Below are 18,095 nucleotides of genomic sequence, written 5' to 3' on the forward strand. Positions count from 1 at the left end.
GTGTAGTATTGTTGCGATTTTTTTAGAATAAAAAACATAATAACTCGCATCTTGGTAGAGAAAAACCAGCAGTGACATCCGTGTTGCAGCATCTGTGTAGCCCGCACAGTCCGCCGGCCACACTTCCGGGTTAACCTATCGCCTGACGTCCCGACGCGTATTGTCACGGTCAGCTTTAACCATGCACTGTTCACTTTCATCACCTTAGTGCAGCACGGTTTATGGTATCAATTCACATTTATTTATGTACTGAGTACATATTACCATTGTTTGGATATATAGATCTTCACAGGGTTTTTTTGTCACTTTTTGAAGACGTTTTACATTTATTTATCTTCTATTTATTGTAAATCCTTACTTTATATTTAATGGTACACCTAAATTTATTTTTAATACCAACACACTGGCACTATATGTATTCACATTTTTTCTTTTCACAATTGATCAGCGTAGCTTCACTTTGTATTTATTAGTAATTTTTCAGTTTTGGTAAGGCTGACTGGCAGCTGCAGCTATCACTTTACGTGGATTTTTTCTAGATAGCACAGGGGCCAATATTTTTTTTATTTTTATGCTCTGTGTCAATATGTCACAGCAAATGTTGGCATTCATGGTTCCTTCAATGAACGGTAGCTTCCCAGTGCCAGCAGCGCTCATGCAGCCCGAGGACATGACACTCCCACCACTGTGCTTTGCTGTAGGCAAGACACACTTGTCTTTGTACTTCTCACCTGGTTGCCACCACACATGCTTGACACCATTTGAACCAAATAAGTTTATCTTGGTCTCATCAGACCACAGGACATAGTTCCAGTAATCCATGTGCTTAGTCTGCTTGTCTTCAGCAAACTGTTTGTGGGCTTTCTTGGGCATCATCTTTAGAAGAGGCTTTCTTCTAGGACGACAACCATGCAGACCAATTTGATGCAGTGTGTGGAATATGGTCTGATCACTGACAGGCTGACTCCCCTCCTGTTCAACCTCTACAGCAATGCTGGCATGCGTCTATTTCCCAAAGACAATCTCTGGATATGACGTTGAGCACGTGCATTCAACTTCTTTGGTCGACCATGGCGAGGCCTGTTCTGAGTGGAACCTGTCCTGTTAAACCGCTATATGGTTTTGCTCACTGTGCTGCAGCTCAGTTTCAGGGTCTTGGCACTCTTTTTATAGCCTAGGCCATCTTTATGTAGAGCAATAATTATTTTTTTTCAGATCCTCAGAGAGTATTTTGCCATGAGGTGCCATGTTGAACTTCCAGTGACCAGTATGAGAGAGCGATTACACCAAATTTAACATGCCTGCTCCCCATTAACACCTGAGACCTTGTAACATTAACGAGTCACATGACAACGGGTAGGGAAAATGGCTAATTGGGCCCAATTGGGACATTTTCACTTGGGGTGTACTCACTTTTGTTGCCAGCGGTTTAGACATTAATGGTTATGTGTTGAGTTATTTTGAAGGAACAGCAAATTTGTATTGTTATACAAGTTGTACACTCACTGTTGTCACATGAAAAGATATAATAAAATATTTACAAAAATGTGAGGGGTGTACTCACTTTTGTGAGATACTGTAAATGTCTCAACTTTAAATTAATCTTTAAAGTGGTTGTAAACCTCAGACATGAAATATGAACTAAGGATTTCCCTCTACAGAGTGTATTTGTCTCAATCCAGAGCATTTCTCTCTGCCTTCCTAAACCTCCTGCTATTAGCATGAGTCAATTCTGGCAAGTTTTCCTGACCCCAAGAGAAAAAAGGTGACAGTGGGGGATTCTCCAGCGGATTGACAGCCTTGGCTCTGTTTCTTTGTGCTGTGTGAAGAGGGTGTGTCCCTTCCCTCCAATCAGGGCTCAGAGCTCTCCTCACTGAGCTATGCAGAGTGTAGGCTTAGCTCAATGCCCTCTGCTTTTCAGAGCTAAGAGATCCTGTGTAAATTGTGCAGAATTCAACAGATATAAAGAGGAGAGAGCTGCAGATAATCAGGTACAATTTATGTAGGGGGATTTGTTTAATCTCTGTGTATCACCAGAAGCCAGTCACTTTACTAGGTATATGTAGAGGTTTACAACCACTTTAAGGTTTAATATGTTAATTCCAATTTATTCTTCTGCAATATTGTATGTGGTTCAAAAATAAGAAATTTGACTTCTTCATCTTCAAATGTGATATTACTTTTGCAGGGGATGCCAACATTTACTAGGTTCCTGTGGCTGCACAGGACTGAACTAACCTTTTAATGTGGTCATTGCACAGAGGAGTCACAAACAGATAAGAAGTCTTCATCCTTTGTCCAGAGATTCCCTGTGTATAGATTCTAGCTGAATGTAAGTTCAGGTTATAATTACCTCTTTCATCTTCATGAGGAAGCAGTCAATGTAGTCACGGGGATTTTCAGGATCCAGAGTCTCTTTATGGTGTTTAATTATTTCAGCTGAAACGTCATAGATCATATTAAAATACTTCTCCATGTTCTTGTGCGGACCTGGCAGATATTCCATGAGGTTTGGATACATGTTGTATAGCTGTATTGTCAAAATATAAAAATGAACAAGACTATAAATGCAATATGAAAGAGTGATCTGAGAAAAACATATTTAATTTGCCCATCTGACTCAAACTTAAGTATAGAGGTTTCCTCTTCATACTCACAGTCCCCCAGGTGCCGCTCATGACAAGGAAGTTACTGTTAATACTCTTAATTATGGCCAACAGTCTTTTGTCTTCATAATCAAACCGGCTGCCAAATACAATAGAGCAGATCACATTGGAGACTGATCGAGCAAAGTATTTGGTGGGATTCACTGGAGCCCCTAAAATAAAGTCATAAACCTCAGTGTTATTTATTTTCCATACAGTACTGACACATGCAATAGTTCTTACAGAGAATATGTTCTCCATTCACATCCGTCCATTGGTAAACCAAGGTGCTTAAATTGCAAACTATGTACGGCCTCATTCATCCCCTTATTTTTTTTTTTTAAAAATCAAGTTTATTGAAAACATGAGGTACAGTACACAGAAAGTAAAAGTGCAAGTAGCAGAGGTACAACATGTCATTAGGGTGGTAAAGTAGCTTATGGATATAGCTTTAGTGAAGCTAACGAATTATACAATTGAGAAGCAACTAAATTCGAAACTGGTGTAGAGGTATGCAAGTTAGATAGTGCATACGCGGAGTCAAAACCTATGTAATACAGACTCAATAATAATCAGTGTATGACGTAAAGAACCTCGATCAAGGTGCATGTGTAGACCGACCTTAATCCAACAGCAAAACAACAAAATTAATTAGGCCCAGTCGGTCAACAGCTCAAACATAACAGCAGTAGCATCCGGACATAACTTTAGGAATCAAAAATAAGTGGTGCATACATATAGTTAGGACAATATGCAGAATGTGGAAGGAAGCAAGTACGGGGAAAACAGAAAAAGAAAGATAGAGAAGAAGAAAAAGGTGGGAGAGAGATAGGGTGGGGATGGGGTAGCCAACTCAGGTCCTCCCTGGGAATAAGGAGGTGTTGCTTGGAGGAATGAAATATAATCCACAGCTCCCAACAGGCAAGGAATTTGGGAATCCTGTCATGTGCAACAGCACTGACTCGCTCAATCTCACAGATCTCCTGTATTTTCCTCAACCAGTCCGAGATCGCAGGGATCGTACTGGACTTCCAGTGTAAGGGGATAAGTGATCTGGCTGCATTAATGAAATGCATGAGCAAGGAGTTTTTGTAGGTGTGCAGTGGTGTGGTAGTAATGTGTAACAAGCACAATTCAGGAGAGAGGAGCACTTTCTCACCCATTATGGTCGAGCTTAGTGTCTGAATTTGTTGCCAGAGGTTAAAAATGATGGGACAGGACCACCAAATGTGGGTCAGGGTACCTGTCTCTCGGCCACATCTCCAACACGAATCATTCGTGTGTGGATACCATCTCTTAATTTTTTCGGGAGTAGCATACCATTGTGAGAGAAGTTTATAGGCCGTTTCTTGCAATTTCGTACTCAGGGAGCATTTGTGCGAGAGTATGCATGCTCTTTTCCATTGTGCATCCGAGATGACAATGTTTAGTTGCTCCATTTCTCCTGAAATCTGTCCCGCCTTTTGTCAGTGTGTTTCTGCAACCATGCATAAGTCAATGAGATGGACCTCTCGACCCTCTCTCCCAGGTCACAAGTCCTCTCAAAATCACTTAACGGTCTACTCACCAAGTGACGCCTCCTGTGCGAAGTGAGTTAACTACGGGTTTGAAAGTATGCCCACATAGGCATCTTCCGGTCTTTCAACATGGTGAAATCAGTCAATTGCCCGAACGAGCCCTTAACGAAGCAATCCCGAGCTAACAATGGTTCAGAAGGATTTTTCATGAAAATACGGTTGTTCATACCCGGTACAAAGTCCGGATTATTTGCCAAAGGAGTCAACGGTCCGGGGGAGGAAGAGATATCGTATTTGGAGGCAATACTATAAAAGGTTCTCAGGGTGGGTCCTATTAAAGGATGTGAGAGTAGGGATTTAGGGCAGTGTGTCATAGGAATCCAAGGGGCATGAGCTAGGGATGTACCAGAGAATGTGTCCTCGACCCCCACCCAGTCCTTTGAATTTGCATGGCAGTTCCAGTCATTGATCCTGGAAAGGTGTACAGCCCAATAATAGTGTTTAAAGTTGGGTAAACCCATACCGCCCATGGACTTGGATTTAGTCATAGTGTCAAAGTGTACACTGGGTTGTTTGTGGTTCCACACAAATTGGATCAGCAAAGAGCGTAACTTCTTGAAGAAAATTGGAGGGTATAGCGATAGGCAGAGCTTGCATGAGATACAAAAGTTTCGGAAGGGTAACCATTTTTATGATGGAGGCACGTCCAAACCAGGAAAAGTGTTTGGGCATCCACGACTGTAATTCGCGTGTGATGGATGCTAGTAGTGGGAGGTAGTTATGCTCAAACAGATTTTTAGGGTATTGGGTAAGTCTAACTCCGAGATATTGAATGCCAAGTTGGTTCCATTTAAACGTGCAAGACTGTTGAATGTCGAGGACCTGTTGCGCAGATAGGGTCAGATTCAGGGCCTCCGATTTATGATAATTTATCAGCATGTTGGACATGTATCCATAATGCTCGAACATCTCCATCAGATTAGGAAGTGAAACCGATGGACGTGAAACACAAAACAGCAAATCGTCCGCGTAAGCGGCAATCTTGTGTTCCCTGTCATCGACGACAAGACCTCTGATGGAAGGGTGTAAATTGATTGCACGGATAAATGGTTCCAAAGAAAGAATGAACAGGAGGGGTGAGAGCGGGCACCCTTGTCGAGTCCCGTTTACAATATGAATCTGCTCAGACAGGGTGCCATTCACCTTGATATTAGCTGAGGGGTTGGTGTATAGTGCCGATATCCAGGCAAGCATGCAATCGCCTAAGCCCACGTGTCTGCAAGTTGCGAACATATAGTCCCATGCCACTCTATCAAAGGCCTTCTCCGCGTCCGTGGACAGGAGAAGGCCCTCGATTTTGTCAAGATGGAAACGGTGGATCAAACTGATCGACTTTAGGACATTGTCACGGGCTTCCCGTCCAGGCATGAAGGCCGCCTGTTCAGGACCTATCAGCTGGGTGAGCAGAGGCCTGAGACGGTTTGCCAGGAGTTTGGCAAGAAGCTTCAAGTCGAGGTTCAACAAGGAAATGGGCCTGTAACTAGCGCATTCAGAGGTGTCTTTGTTAGGCTTTGGTATCACGGTTATGTGTGCCTGGGTGAAGGAGGGCGGGATTTCCCGATCTGAGAGCAGCGAATTCAGGGCTGTGAGGAGTGGCTGAGAAATCTGCTCGGCATAGGTCTTGTAATAGTGACCTGTGAAGCCATCGGGGCCAGGGCTCTTGTTTGGCTTTAATGAGTTAATCGCCAAGAGGAGTTCATCAGCCGTAAATGGGTTTTCCAGGGACTCAGCGTCTGAGGTAGAAATGTGGGGGAGTTTACTGCTAAGGAGGAATTCCCGAATTAAAGACGGCCTATCACCCTGCAGAGAGGCCGGTTTATGGCGAGCCGGCAGGTTATAGAGATTCGAGTAGAACTCCTGGAAGTGTTTGGCTATGAGGCGTGTGTCCCTGTCTATTTTCCCCTGCTTGTTTTTGATGCCAAGGATGTTAGAGGAGAGTTGGGCATCCTTCAGGGCTCTAGCCAGAAATTTACCTCCTTTGTCACCTTGTTCATAGTATATCTGTTTGCGGTAGAATAACAGGCGTTTTGCTTTGGCATCTAAAACTTGTCGTAAGTCTTTCCTGGCAGAAATAAGGGAATGTAGAGTATCAGTTGCTAGGGATTGTTTGTGTGCGGACTCCAGTAACGCAATTCGGGCCAAAAGAGTGGCAACTTCCCTCTCCCTCTGTTTTTTACGTTGGGCCCCCCACATGATAAGAGCACCCCTGATGGTGCACTTGTGAGCTTCCCATATTTTCAGGGGAGGGACAGTTGAGGTGGCGTGGTCTCCAAAAAATAAGTCGATCTCCGTGGAGATGTGTTTGCGAATTAGTGGGTCAGCTAATAAGGAGGGGTTCAGTCTCCAATTGAATGTTTTATGACCGTCCTTAGGTCTGATGTTGAGCGTCAATGAGATAGGGGAGTGGTCTGAAATGGTCTGGTTTCCTATATGCGCTGCCGTCAGATCAGGCAAGTCCCGTTGGGTAATGTACAGGAAATCAATTCGGGAGTATTTAGAATGGACTGGCGAGTAATAAGTGTAATCTTTAGCATCAGCATGAAGAGCCCTCCAGGTATCAACCAAAGTGAGCGACTCTAGAAGGGACCTCAGTTTTTTCAGGGCCCTATATTTTATACAGGAGTGGCCATTAGAGGTGTCCAAGAGAGGGGTGAGAGGCACATTAAAATCTCCTCCTAAAATGGTACAACCTTCCCCAAACCCTTTTAGCTCGTCAATTATTTTTGTGCAGAACGTGATATGTGCGGAATTGGGGAAGTACACATTAGCGAGGGTTATAGGTCTGCCTGCTATGGTTCCCTTTATAAAAATAAATCTACAGTCAGGGTCAGAATGTTGTTGGGAGAGGACAAACGGAGTCTCTTTGTGGATCAGTATGGACACCCCTTTAGCTCTCTGGATTGGAGAGGTAGCGTGGAAAACATTAGGGTATTGCCTAGTGATTAGGTTAGGGACCGAGCAGGATCTAAAATGAGTTTCCTGCAAGAAGACAAAGGCAGGCTTTGCCTTACCTAACGCTCTAAGGACCGAAGATCTTTTTTCGGGTGTGTTGAGTTTGAATTGAAAGAGAGCACCGTCGGGCTCCTTCCAAGGGCAGAAAACATTGTGTGTGGGAGGAAGGATGTGAGTGATGTGAAAGGTGTATTGGTCTACTCACCGCCTCCTTACAGGTGTCGATAGCTAGGCTTCGATGTGAAGCGATGGAGCAGATCGTTTAGGGCCCTTTACAATCAGCGAGGAAGGTCTGAAACACTCTTCCGTAGGAAAACCCCAGTTGGCTGCAAAGAGAGGGGAGAGAGAGATGGGGGAGCAGAGTACAGATCAGATAGCAAGATGGAAAGTAAGGGGGAGAGCAATTACAGGAATCAAAATCAGGTAAAATAGAGGTTAGAGATCGTCACACACTGAAATGCACTATAGTCTGGACTGCAATAAACAATATATAACAACACCTAGCAGTGAGAGACACTGAAGGTGAACAATAACGTAGTCGACTAGGCACAAACAACATAAAAAAGAGAAGGCCTAGCAAAATTAGAGTCCTTTTCAGACTACTGATTTGCGGGGTGAGTGGGAGGAACAGTCAGCACTGGAACACAAAAGGACCAGTCAGTAGATGCCGTGAGCACGTTCCGGACTGAATACAAAAAAATAGAAAGGGTGGTATGGACAACACGAACCAAGCGTAGGGGAAGAGGGGCTGCGTCTGATGCAGGAAATAGAGGAACCAAAAGTTATCACGGCAGCTGAGATGAATCTCAAGAGCAAGAAGCACTAAGGGGGGAGTGAGGAATCAATCCAAGGTTACCAGATGGTTGCCCCGTCAAAAGCGGGCTCTGAGACCGGGTGTCTTGGGAGTCTTAGGTGTAACAGCAGAGCGTCTGGGAGTGCCATCAGGATATTTGGACATCTTCTGTTTCTTGCTGCTTGCAGGAGTACAAGATGACATAGAAGAGGCTAGCGGACTGCTGGGGACATCTGGGATCTTGAACTCCGCATACCACTCTGGGACATCTGTATACGGAATCTGAAGATCCTCACAAAACGCAGGTAAGTCCGATGGGGAACGCAGGAGGTAAGTTTTCCCATGAAAAGTGACACTCAGTGCAAAGGGAAACTTCCATCTGTACGAGTGTCCTTTAAGTCTCAGAGCCTCCAGCAGGGGGCGCAAAGCACGCCTGTTGTTAAGCTTAATGGGGGATAAGTCTTGAAAGAGAAGGATTGATTCCCCATTGAACAGCACCGTTCTGCCAGGCTTTAGAGAGAATTTCTTCCTTCAAATTGAAGTTTTGCAGACAGCAAATAATATCTCTAGGGGGGAGGTTATCAGGGCCCTTGGGACGCAAAGCTCTGTGAGCTCTCACAAACTTCCTCAGGCCTCTCCAGGAGATTATTAAAGATTTTTAGCTGGGCTTGTTTGGTGTCTTCAGGGGGGACAGACTCTGGCACCCCCCTAACTCTTATATTATTACGCCGACCCCGATTGTCCAGGTCTTCGATTTGCCTGTTGATATCGATCAGGTGTGCAGCATGTGATTCGGCCGTATGTTCCAGCCGTTTTAATGGCGGAGTTTCTGGTCTTCCCCTCCCTCTCAGTTCTGTCCATTTTCTCAGAAAGTACCATTATGTTGGCAGTCAGATTAGTAATGGCTGCTGCAAAAGATTTTTTGATATCTGCGGCTATCACAGTCATATCAGCGTAAGTGAGGGGATGGTCGGGAGAGCGGTCCCCTGTTACCGTGTCCTCAGAAGCTGACAAAGATTCCTCACTGAAATCTGCCTCGTGGTGGAGCTGCGCCATCTTGTCGGCCAGGTTGAGGGATCTGGCCACGGCTTGTGCTTTGAAAAGAGCCGATATACTTTTGCTTGAGGAGGCCGGTGTGGACCGAGACTGTCTGCTCTGTGATCCGTGGCAAAGAATTCTTCCCATTGCTGTGTCAAAAGGAGACCAGGGAGCTGATTAGGGCTGAAAGGTTCCGGAGCTCTTTCAGTGTGCTGCCATCCGCCGCGCCGTCCAAGCCACGCCCCCCCATTCATCCCCTTATGGACTGTGCTCTTATCCAATATAAAGCCCATCCATTTTATCATTGCCTCTCCTCAGGCAATGTCTGTTCCTCTAAACTTTCTCATGGCTGGCACACCAAAAGGGAGCAAGCAAGTTTATTGTTACTATTCACTTTAAAAGAATAAATATGAGTAGCATTTTTTTTTCTAATCGCAGGCTGGCACCACCCCAGCTGGTACATCCCACCTTGTATCCGCACTGGTTTAAATAGGGGCCTTGTAAAGGTGGTGTGACAGTGTTCATCGTCACTGGGAGTGAGGGACAGATACTTGGGGGATGCTGAGAAAATGGTTTGGATAACTTCAAATGGGAGAGTAATATTTATCAACAATATCTCTCAAGAGTTCCTAAAATAAACAGTGGATGTCCACTAAATAAACAGTGTGGTAGAAACTTAGTCCTCACAGTCTTTAATTGACTAATAGTGATGTCGCGAACCTAAAATTCGCCGTTCGCGAACGGCGAACGCGAACACCTTATAAGCTGCTGTGCCACCTTATATATCAGTGGTGGGTGGGCAGTGGCACAGTACACTCTCTGTGGACCTGACAGCAGTCACTGGCACCCAGGCGACTGCAATTTAAAAAAATATATTTTATTTTACTTTGCAAGCTGCTGTGCCACCTTATATATCAGTGGTGGGTGGGCAGTGGCACAGTACACTCTCTGTGGACCTGACAGCAGTCACTGGCACCCAGGCAACTGCAATTTAAAAAAATATATATATTTTTTTTACTTTGCAAGCTGCTGTGCCACCTTATATATCAGTGGTGGGTGGGCACACAGTGGCACTGCAGTGGGCACAGTACACTCTGTGGACCTGACAGTCACTGGCAGCCCAGGCAACTGCAATAATAAAAAATATTTTTTTTTTCAATTTATTGCAACAAGATGCTGTGCCAACGTATATATATCAGTGGTGGGCAGTGCACTGCAGTGGGTACAGTGCACTCTGTGGACCTGACACAGCACTCACTGCAATTATGACAGAGGAAAAAAAATATTTTTTAAAATGTCAGGTACTGTGCCTGTGCCACCCGAAATGAGTGTGGTGTGCACACAGTACAGTCTGTGGTAGGTCTGTGGCCTCTCACACACAGCGGGCAGGCAACTGCAGTGTACAATAGATATATATATATATATATATATATATATATAAAGAAAAAAATCTATTACCTTACCAGCCCTTAAAAGGGCTTTTGGGGACACTATATATATATATATATGTATATATATAAATAAAAAAATCCTCAATTACCAACCCTTAAAAGGGCTTTTGGGGACACTAGATAGATATAGATATATATATATATGAAGAAACAACTCAATTACCAGCCCTTAAAAGGGCTTTTGGGGACGCTAGGTATATATATATATATATATATAAAAAAAAAAAAAAACACAAATACCAGCCCTTAGAAGGGCTTTTTGGGGTGCTGATATTACAGCAGTAGTGGACCAAGAACACTGCAAGACCAGGAACACTGACTAACTGTCCCTAGCTTAACAGCAGCAGCAGCAGCAGCAGCAGCAGCTCTCCCTACTCTCACTACACACACTGCTTCAGAATGATCTAAGATGGATGCTGCCTTTGCTTATTTATAGGAGGTGGGAGGGTGTGGGAGGGAGGTACGCTGATTGGCTGGAAATGTGTCTGCTGACTGTAAAGTTCAGGGTCAAAGTTTGCCTCAATGATGTCTTATGGGGGGCGGACCGAATATCGCATATGTTCGCCGGCAGCGGCGAACGCGAACATGCTAAGTTCGCCGGGAACTGTTCGCCGGCGAACAGTTCTATACATCTCTATTGACTAATACCATAAGTCTATTAATGGGTGAATATAAACATCAATCCTCCTTCCAGATCTTCAATAAACATGAAAGTCCAATGTTATTGACGGTAGTTGTTGGGTAAATATTGTAAACCTCCGTGTAATCTGGTCGGGTCACCACAAATCCACCACCAAGTGCAGGGGGACAATAAGAAATGGCCACTCACCGGATAGATATGCTCACCTACTCTCATAAGTGAGCACCACTCGCATAATGATCACACATCCACATGTCACCATAGGATAGGTTAAATCAAGCAAGAGATGGTTCCCAATCCAGTATAGCGTCCCTTTTTCTGCCAGTGTCTCCCAAATATGTGGAAAATAAACAGATATCTCCACTAGTGCAATACGTCTCATAAAGCTTTATTCCAAAGTAAAACAACATATAATGCACTCACTTGTAGTTGGATAAATCACAGCATCTCTCATAAAGGCAGTATCGGGACCCCTTCTCCTCATCCGATATGGCTCCACGCCAGATCGGGTAGTTCCGGATGTCCTTTGCTGCCGTAAACTTCGATTGGGTGCGTCGTCTGGCCACGCCCCGACGCGTTTCGTCACTTCCTGACTTCAACTGGGGGCGCGGCCAGAACGACGCATCCATCCTCTTTATGCTCCGCAATCACAGCGTCGCAACCAATGATAGAGCAAACAGGTCAACCGGAAAGACATCATGCCGACTTCCGCCGGAAGGTAAACAAACCATGGACAGTTCCCCCGTCTATTATTGATTACCAACCACCTCTGCGGACACCTGGCAATATGGAGACTACGCCCATAGATCTAAACAACCCAGACCAATTCCTACAAGGATTCTAGTCTGATCGGGTGGCCTGTTACTCATAAACGAGCGGGTACTGCCGATAATTGTTACATTACCAGACAAATAACCCGATCTAAATATGTCATATACCCACAGTGCAAATAGCTGCGATATTAAGCACAACACAATAAAATCATGAATATGCATATACCTGTGTATATCAATACAATATATAGTAGCATAAGACATACCGTATATACTCGAGTATAAGCCGAGTTTTTCAGCATGTTTTTTCATGCTGAAAATGCACCCCTCGGCTTATACTCGAGTCACTGACTGGAGTGTCTTTTTAAAAATGGCGCCGCTCGGCGCCGACGTGTCACTGCGCATGTGCCGCATGCCCGGAAATAGCCGAACGTGTTCGGCTTTTCCCGAGCATCGGTGGCGCATTTGCGGTGACGTATGGCGGCGCCGGGTGGCGCGATTTTTAAATCGAAGACGGCGCCTCACCGACAGGTAAGTGAGATGCCTCCGCAGCCCCTGTATTTCCTCATGCAGTGCTGCGGGCATGGTACAGACATTCTCCTGTACCATGCCCGCAGCACTGCATCTCCTGTGCCATGCCTGTAATTACTGTGCCATGCCTATACCTACTGTGCCATGCCTATACATACTGTGCCATGCCTGTACATACTGTGCCATGCCTCTAATTACTGTGCCATGCCTGTACATACTGTGCCATGCCTATACATACTGTGCCATGCCTCTAATTACTGTGCCATGCCTCTAATTACTGTGCCATGCCTCTACCTACTGTGCCATGCCTCTACCTACTGTGCCATGCCTATACATACTGTGCCATGCCTATACATACTGTGCCATGCCTGTACTTACTGTGCCATGCCTATACCATCACCTGTACTATGCCTATACCATCACCTGTGCCATGCCTGTACCATGACCTGTGCCATGCCTGTACCATGACCTGTGCCATGCCTGTACTGTGACCTGTGCCATGCCTGTACTGTGACCTGTGCCATGCATGTACCATGACCTGTGCCATGCCTATACCTTCATCTGTGCCATGCCTGTACCATCACCTGTGCCCTGACCTGTGCCATGCCCTTACCATGACCTGTGCAATGCCTGTACTATGACCTGCGCTATCTCCTGTACCATGCACGCAGCCCCTGTTTTGTGTCTCGTGGTGGTCCAGTTGGGTCCAGTAGCTGCAGCATTTCCCACCCTAGGCTTATACTCGAGTCAATAAGTTTTCCCACTTTTTTGTGGCAAAAGTAGGGGTCTCGGCTTATATTCGGGTCGGCTTATACTCGAGTATATACGGTATTTAAAATATATAAAAATATATAAAAGGAGAGTATACTAAAGCTCAGGTTAAAATCAAATGTTTAAAACTGTTTAAACAAATTTTAAAATCACATATAGGAGCCTAAACTCTATCATGAAATGGAATGTCATAAAATTAGCAGATATAACTGCTAGTAACTGAAGCCATAAATAGGGATATCCATGTAGGGATAAAATATATAGACACAAGATAAACTTTATAGACACTAGATAAAATTAGATAAAATTAAGAATCACTGATAAAACAGTTAATGTCTAGTTCGATGTTTAACCCCACAGGGGCAAGGGATCGTGTCAGGAATATCCACTTCGTTTCGCATTTCGAAAGCTCCCTGACCCAATTAGCCCCTCGCCAAGGTGGAGTAACTCTTTCAATGCCCCAGAACATTAATTCACTTGGGTCCATTTGATGGTACTGTCTGAAGTGGGCTGGTACGTTATGTTCCCTTTTGCCATTGATAATATTGGTAATGTGTTCCCCAACCCGAACCTTCATTGCTCGTTTGGTCCTCCCAATATATACCAATTTGCATGGGCACATGAGCCCATATACCACATGGGTAGTATCACACGTGATAAAAGATTTGATTTTAAAAACCTTATCAATGGCAGGGACAGAGAAAGACTCACGTCTTCTCAGGTTGGTTGGGGCAAGGGAACACGCCCTACAGTGTCCACACGTGAAAGACCCTTTACGGTCTGGGAAAAAGGAAATCTTAGGTGGTTCTATCACCTTTTTTACCACCCGGTCGCCAAAGTTTGGAGCCCTCCGGTAAATAAAGGATGGCTTGCTTGGTAGGGCTGGGCCCAGGGTTTTATCCATCAACAATATTGGCCAATGCTGTTTGAATATAGCCTCTACCTTTTTATAATCGTTGGAGAAGTCAGAGAGAAAACTCCACTGTTTGGGGTCATTCTCTGGTTCTCCACCTCTGACTCTAGAGTTTAGAGGTCTCGGTGCTTCCAGAATTTTATTAATTTCCTTATCCAGCCCAGACCTTTCATAGCCCTTGGCCACAAATCTCTCCTTCAGAATTTCAACCTGGTCACAGTAGTCATTAGTGGATGTACAATTTCGTCTTACACGTAAGAACTGGCCCCTAGGGATGTTCTTAAGCCAGTTCGGATGGTGTCCGCTTTGAATGGCCAGATAGCTGTTTCTATCTGTGGGTTTAAAGAATACCTTAGTTGATAAGGAATTCCCTTCCCTTTTGATAGTAACATCAAGGAAGTGGATCTCACTCTGACTATAATTAAAATCCAGTTTGATGTTATTCTGGTTTCTATTCAAATGTTGCATGAAGGTGATGAGATTCTGTTCCGATCCTTCCCAGAAGAAAATGATGTCATCTATGAAACGACGGTAATATTTCAACTCTGGTCTGCTGGTATTGAATACAAATTTGTCCTCCCATTCTGCCATAAAGATGTTTGCTAGGCTGGGTGCAAATTTGGCGCCCATGGCCACGCCAGTTCTCTGGCTAAAAAACTTGCTGTCATACCAAAAATAGTTATGGCCTAGGCAGAAATCCAGGGCTCTCCTGATAAAGACCTTCTGCTCCCATGGTAAATCCTCCCTTTGACTCATAGCCCAGTTAAGGGCCAATAGAGCATCATCGTGCTGGATGATGGTGTAGAGGGACGACACGTCGGCCGTCACCAGGAAGGCCGACGAGTCGTCCCCCAACAACACATCACCCAGAGACAAAAGCAGGTCAGCTGTATCTTTATAAAATGCCGTATTCCCATTTTATATACACTACCCAAAATTCACAAAAATCCGGAAAATCCACCTCCGAGACCAATTGTGAATGGAATAGGGTCAGTCAACGCCAGATTGGGCCAATACCTGGACAAATTCCTGCAGACCAGCGTACTAAGAACTAAGGCATTTCTTAAAGATACAGCTGACCTGCTTTTGTCTCTGGGTGATGTGTTGTTGGGGGACGACTCGTCGGCCTTCCTGGTGACGGCCGACGTGTCGTCCCTCTACACCATCATCCAGCACGATGATGCTCTATTGGCCCTTAACTGGGCTATGAGTCAAAGGGAGGATTTACCATGGGAGCAGAAGGTCTTTATCAGGAGAGCCCTGGATTTCTGCCTAGGCCATAACTATTTTTGGTATGACAGCAAGTTTTTTAGCCAGAGAACTGGCGTGGCCATGGGCGCCAAATTTGCACCCAGCCTAGCAAACATCTTTATGGCAGAATGGGAGGACAAATTTGTATTCAATACCAGCAGACCAGAGTTGAAATATTACCGTCGTTTCATAGATGACATCATTTTCATCTGGGAAGGATCGGAACAGAATCTCATCACCTTCATGCAACATTTGAATAGAAACCAGAATAACATCAAACTGGATTTTAATTATAGTCAGAGTGAGATCCACTTCCTTGATGTTACTATCAAAAGGGAAGGGAATTCCTTATCAACTAAGGTATTCTTTAAACCCACAGATAGAAACAGCTATCTGGCCATTCAAAGCGGACACCATCCGAACTGGCTTAAGAACATCCCTAGGGGCCAGTTCTTACGTGTAAGACGAAATTGTACATCCACTAATGACTACTGTGACCAGGTTGAAATTCTGAAGGAGAGATTTGTGGCCAAGGGCTATGAAAGGTCTGGGCTGGATAAGGAAATTAATAAAATTCTGGAAGCACTGAGACCTCTAAACTCTAGAGTCAGAGGTGGAGAACCAGAGAATGACCCCAAACAGTGGAGTTTTCTCTCTGACTTCTCCAACGATTATAAAAAGGTAGAGGCTATATTCAAACAGCATTGGCCAATATTGTTGATGGATAAAACCCTGGGCCCAGCCCTACCAAGCAAGCCATCCTTTATTTAACGGAGGGCTCCAAACTTTGGCGACCGGGTGGTAAAAAAGGTGATAGAACCACCTAAGATTTCCTTTTTCCCAGACCGTAAAGGGTCTTTCACGTGTGGACACTGTAGGGCGTGTTCCCTTGCCCCAACCAACCTGAGAAGACGTGAGTCTTTCTCTGTCCCTGCCATTGATAAGGTTTTTAAAATCAAATCTTTTATCACGTGTGATACTACCCATGTGGTATATGGGCTCATGTGCCCATGCAAATTGGTATATATTGGGAGGACCAAACGAGCAATGAAGGTTCGGGTTGGGGAACACATTACCAATATTATCAATGGCAAAAGGGAACATAACGTACCAGCCCACTTCAGACAGTACCATCAAATGGACCCAAGTGAATTAATGTTCTGGGGCATTGAACGAGTTACTCCACCTTGGCGAGGGGCTAATTGGGTCAGGGAGCTTTCGAAATGCGAAACGAAGTGGATATTCCTGACACAATCCCTTGCCCCTGTGGGGTTAAACATCGAACTAGACATTAACTGTTTTATCAGTGATTCTTAATTTTATCTAATTTTATCTAGTGTCTATAAAGTTTATCTTGTGTCTATATATTTTATCCCTACATGGATATCCCTATTTATGGCTTCAGTTACTAGCAGTTATATCTGCTAATTTTATGACATTCCATTTCATGATAGAGTTTAGGCTCCTATATGTGATTTTAAAATTTGTTTAAACAGTTTTAAACATTTGATTTTAACCTGAGCTTTAGTATACTCTCCTTTTATATATTTTTATATATTTTAAATATGTCTTATGCTACTATATATTGTATTGATATACACAGGTATATGCATATTCATGATTTTATTGTGTTGTGCTTAATATCGCAGCTATTTGCACTGTGGGTATATGACATATTTAGATCGGGTTGTTTGTCTGGTAATGTAACAATTATCGGCAGTACCCGCTCGTTTATGAGTAACAGGCCACCCGATCAGACTAGAATCCTTGTAGGAATTGGTCTGGGTTGTTTAGATCTATGGGCGTAGTCTCCATATTGCCAGGTGTCCGCAGAGGTGGTTGGTAATCAATAATAGACGGGGGAACTGTCCATGGTTTGTTTACCTTCCGGCGGAAGTCGGCATGATGTCTTTCCGGTTGACCTGTTTGCTCTATCATTGGTTGCGACGCTGTGATTGCGGAGCATAAAGAGGATGGATGCGTCGTTCTGGCCGCGCCCCCAGTTGAAGTCAGGAAGTGACGAAACGCGTCGGGGCGTGGCCAGACGACGCACCCAATCGAAGTTTACGGCAGCAAAGGACATCCGGAACTACCCGATCTGGCGTGGAGCCATATCGGATGAGGAGAAGGGGTCCCGATACTGCCTTTATGAGAGATGCTGTGATTTATCCAACTACAAGTGAGTGCATTATATGTTGTTTTACTTTGGAATAAAGCTTTATGAGACGTATTGCACTAGTGGAGATATCTGTTTATTTTCCACATATTTGGGAGACACTAGCAGAAAAAGGGACGCTATACTGGATTGGGAACCATCTCTTGCTTGATTTAACCTATCCTATGGTGACATGTGGATGTGTGATCATTATGCGAGTGGTGCTCACTTATGAGAGTAGGTGAGCATATCTATCCGGTGAGTGGTCATTTCTTATTGTCCCCCTGCACTTGGTGGTGGATTTGTGGTGACCCGACCAGATTACACGGAGGTTTACAATATTTACCCAACAACTACCGTCAATAACATTGGACTTTCATGTTTATTGAAGATCTGGAAGGAGGATTGATGTTTATATTCACCCATTAATAGACTTATGGTATTAGTCAATTAAAGACTGTGAGGACTAAGTTTCTACCACACTGTTTATTTAGTGGACATCCACTGTCTATTTTAGGAACTCTTAGATAGTGTTTCAGCGCTACTATCATTCCATTTACATTGTTACCAAATAATTATATTTGTTCAAGTAGCAGCTTCAGGGT

At 44.3% G+C, this 18,095-nt stretch overlaps 1 protein-coding gene across 4 annotated transcripts in view; it reads right to left on the reverse strand.

Moving 5' to 3' along the window:
* LOC309559457 (cytochrome P450 2F3-like) overlaps positions 1–18,095 on the reverse strand; it is a 132,736-nt gene that overhangs the window by 35,989 nt on the left and 78,652 nt on the right. For all 4 annotated transcript variants that reach the window (XM_082262728.1, XM_082262727.1, XM_082262726.1 and 1 more), the window contains 2 exons: positions 2,658–2,818; positions 2,354–2,530 (listed from right to left, as the gene is read on the reverse strand). In XM_082262728.1, coding sequence (XP_082118854.1) covers positions 2,354–2,530; positions 2,658–2,818 — 338 coding nt within the window. The remainder of the gene's footprint in view (positions 1–2,353; positions 2,531–2,657; positions 2,819–18,095) is intronic.

The sequence above is a fragment of the Pelophylax lessonae genome, assembly GCF_965119305.1.
Source record: "Pelophylax lessonae genome assembly, chromosome: 7".
NCBI classification, from domain to species: Eukaryota; Metazoa; Chordata; class Amphibia; order Anura; family Ranidae; genus Pelophylax; species Pelophylax lessonae.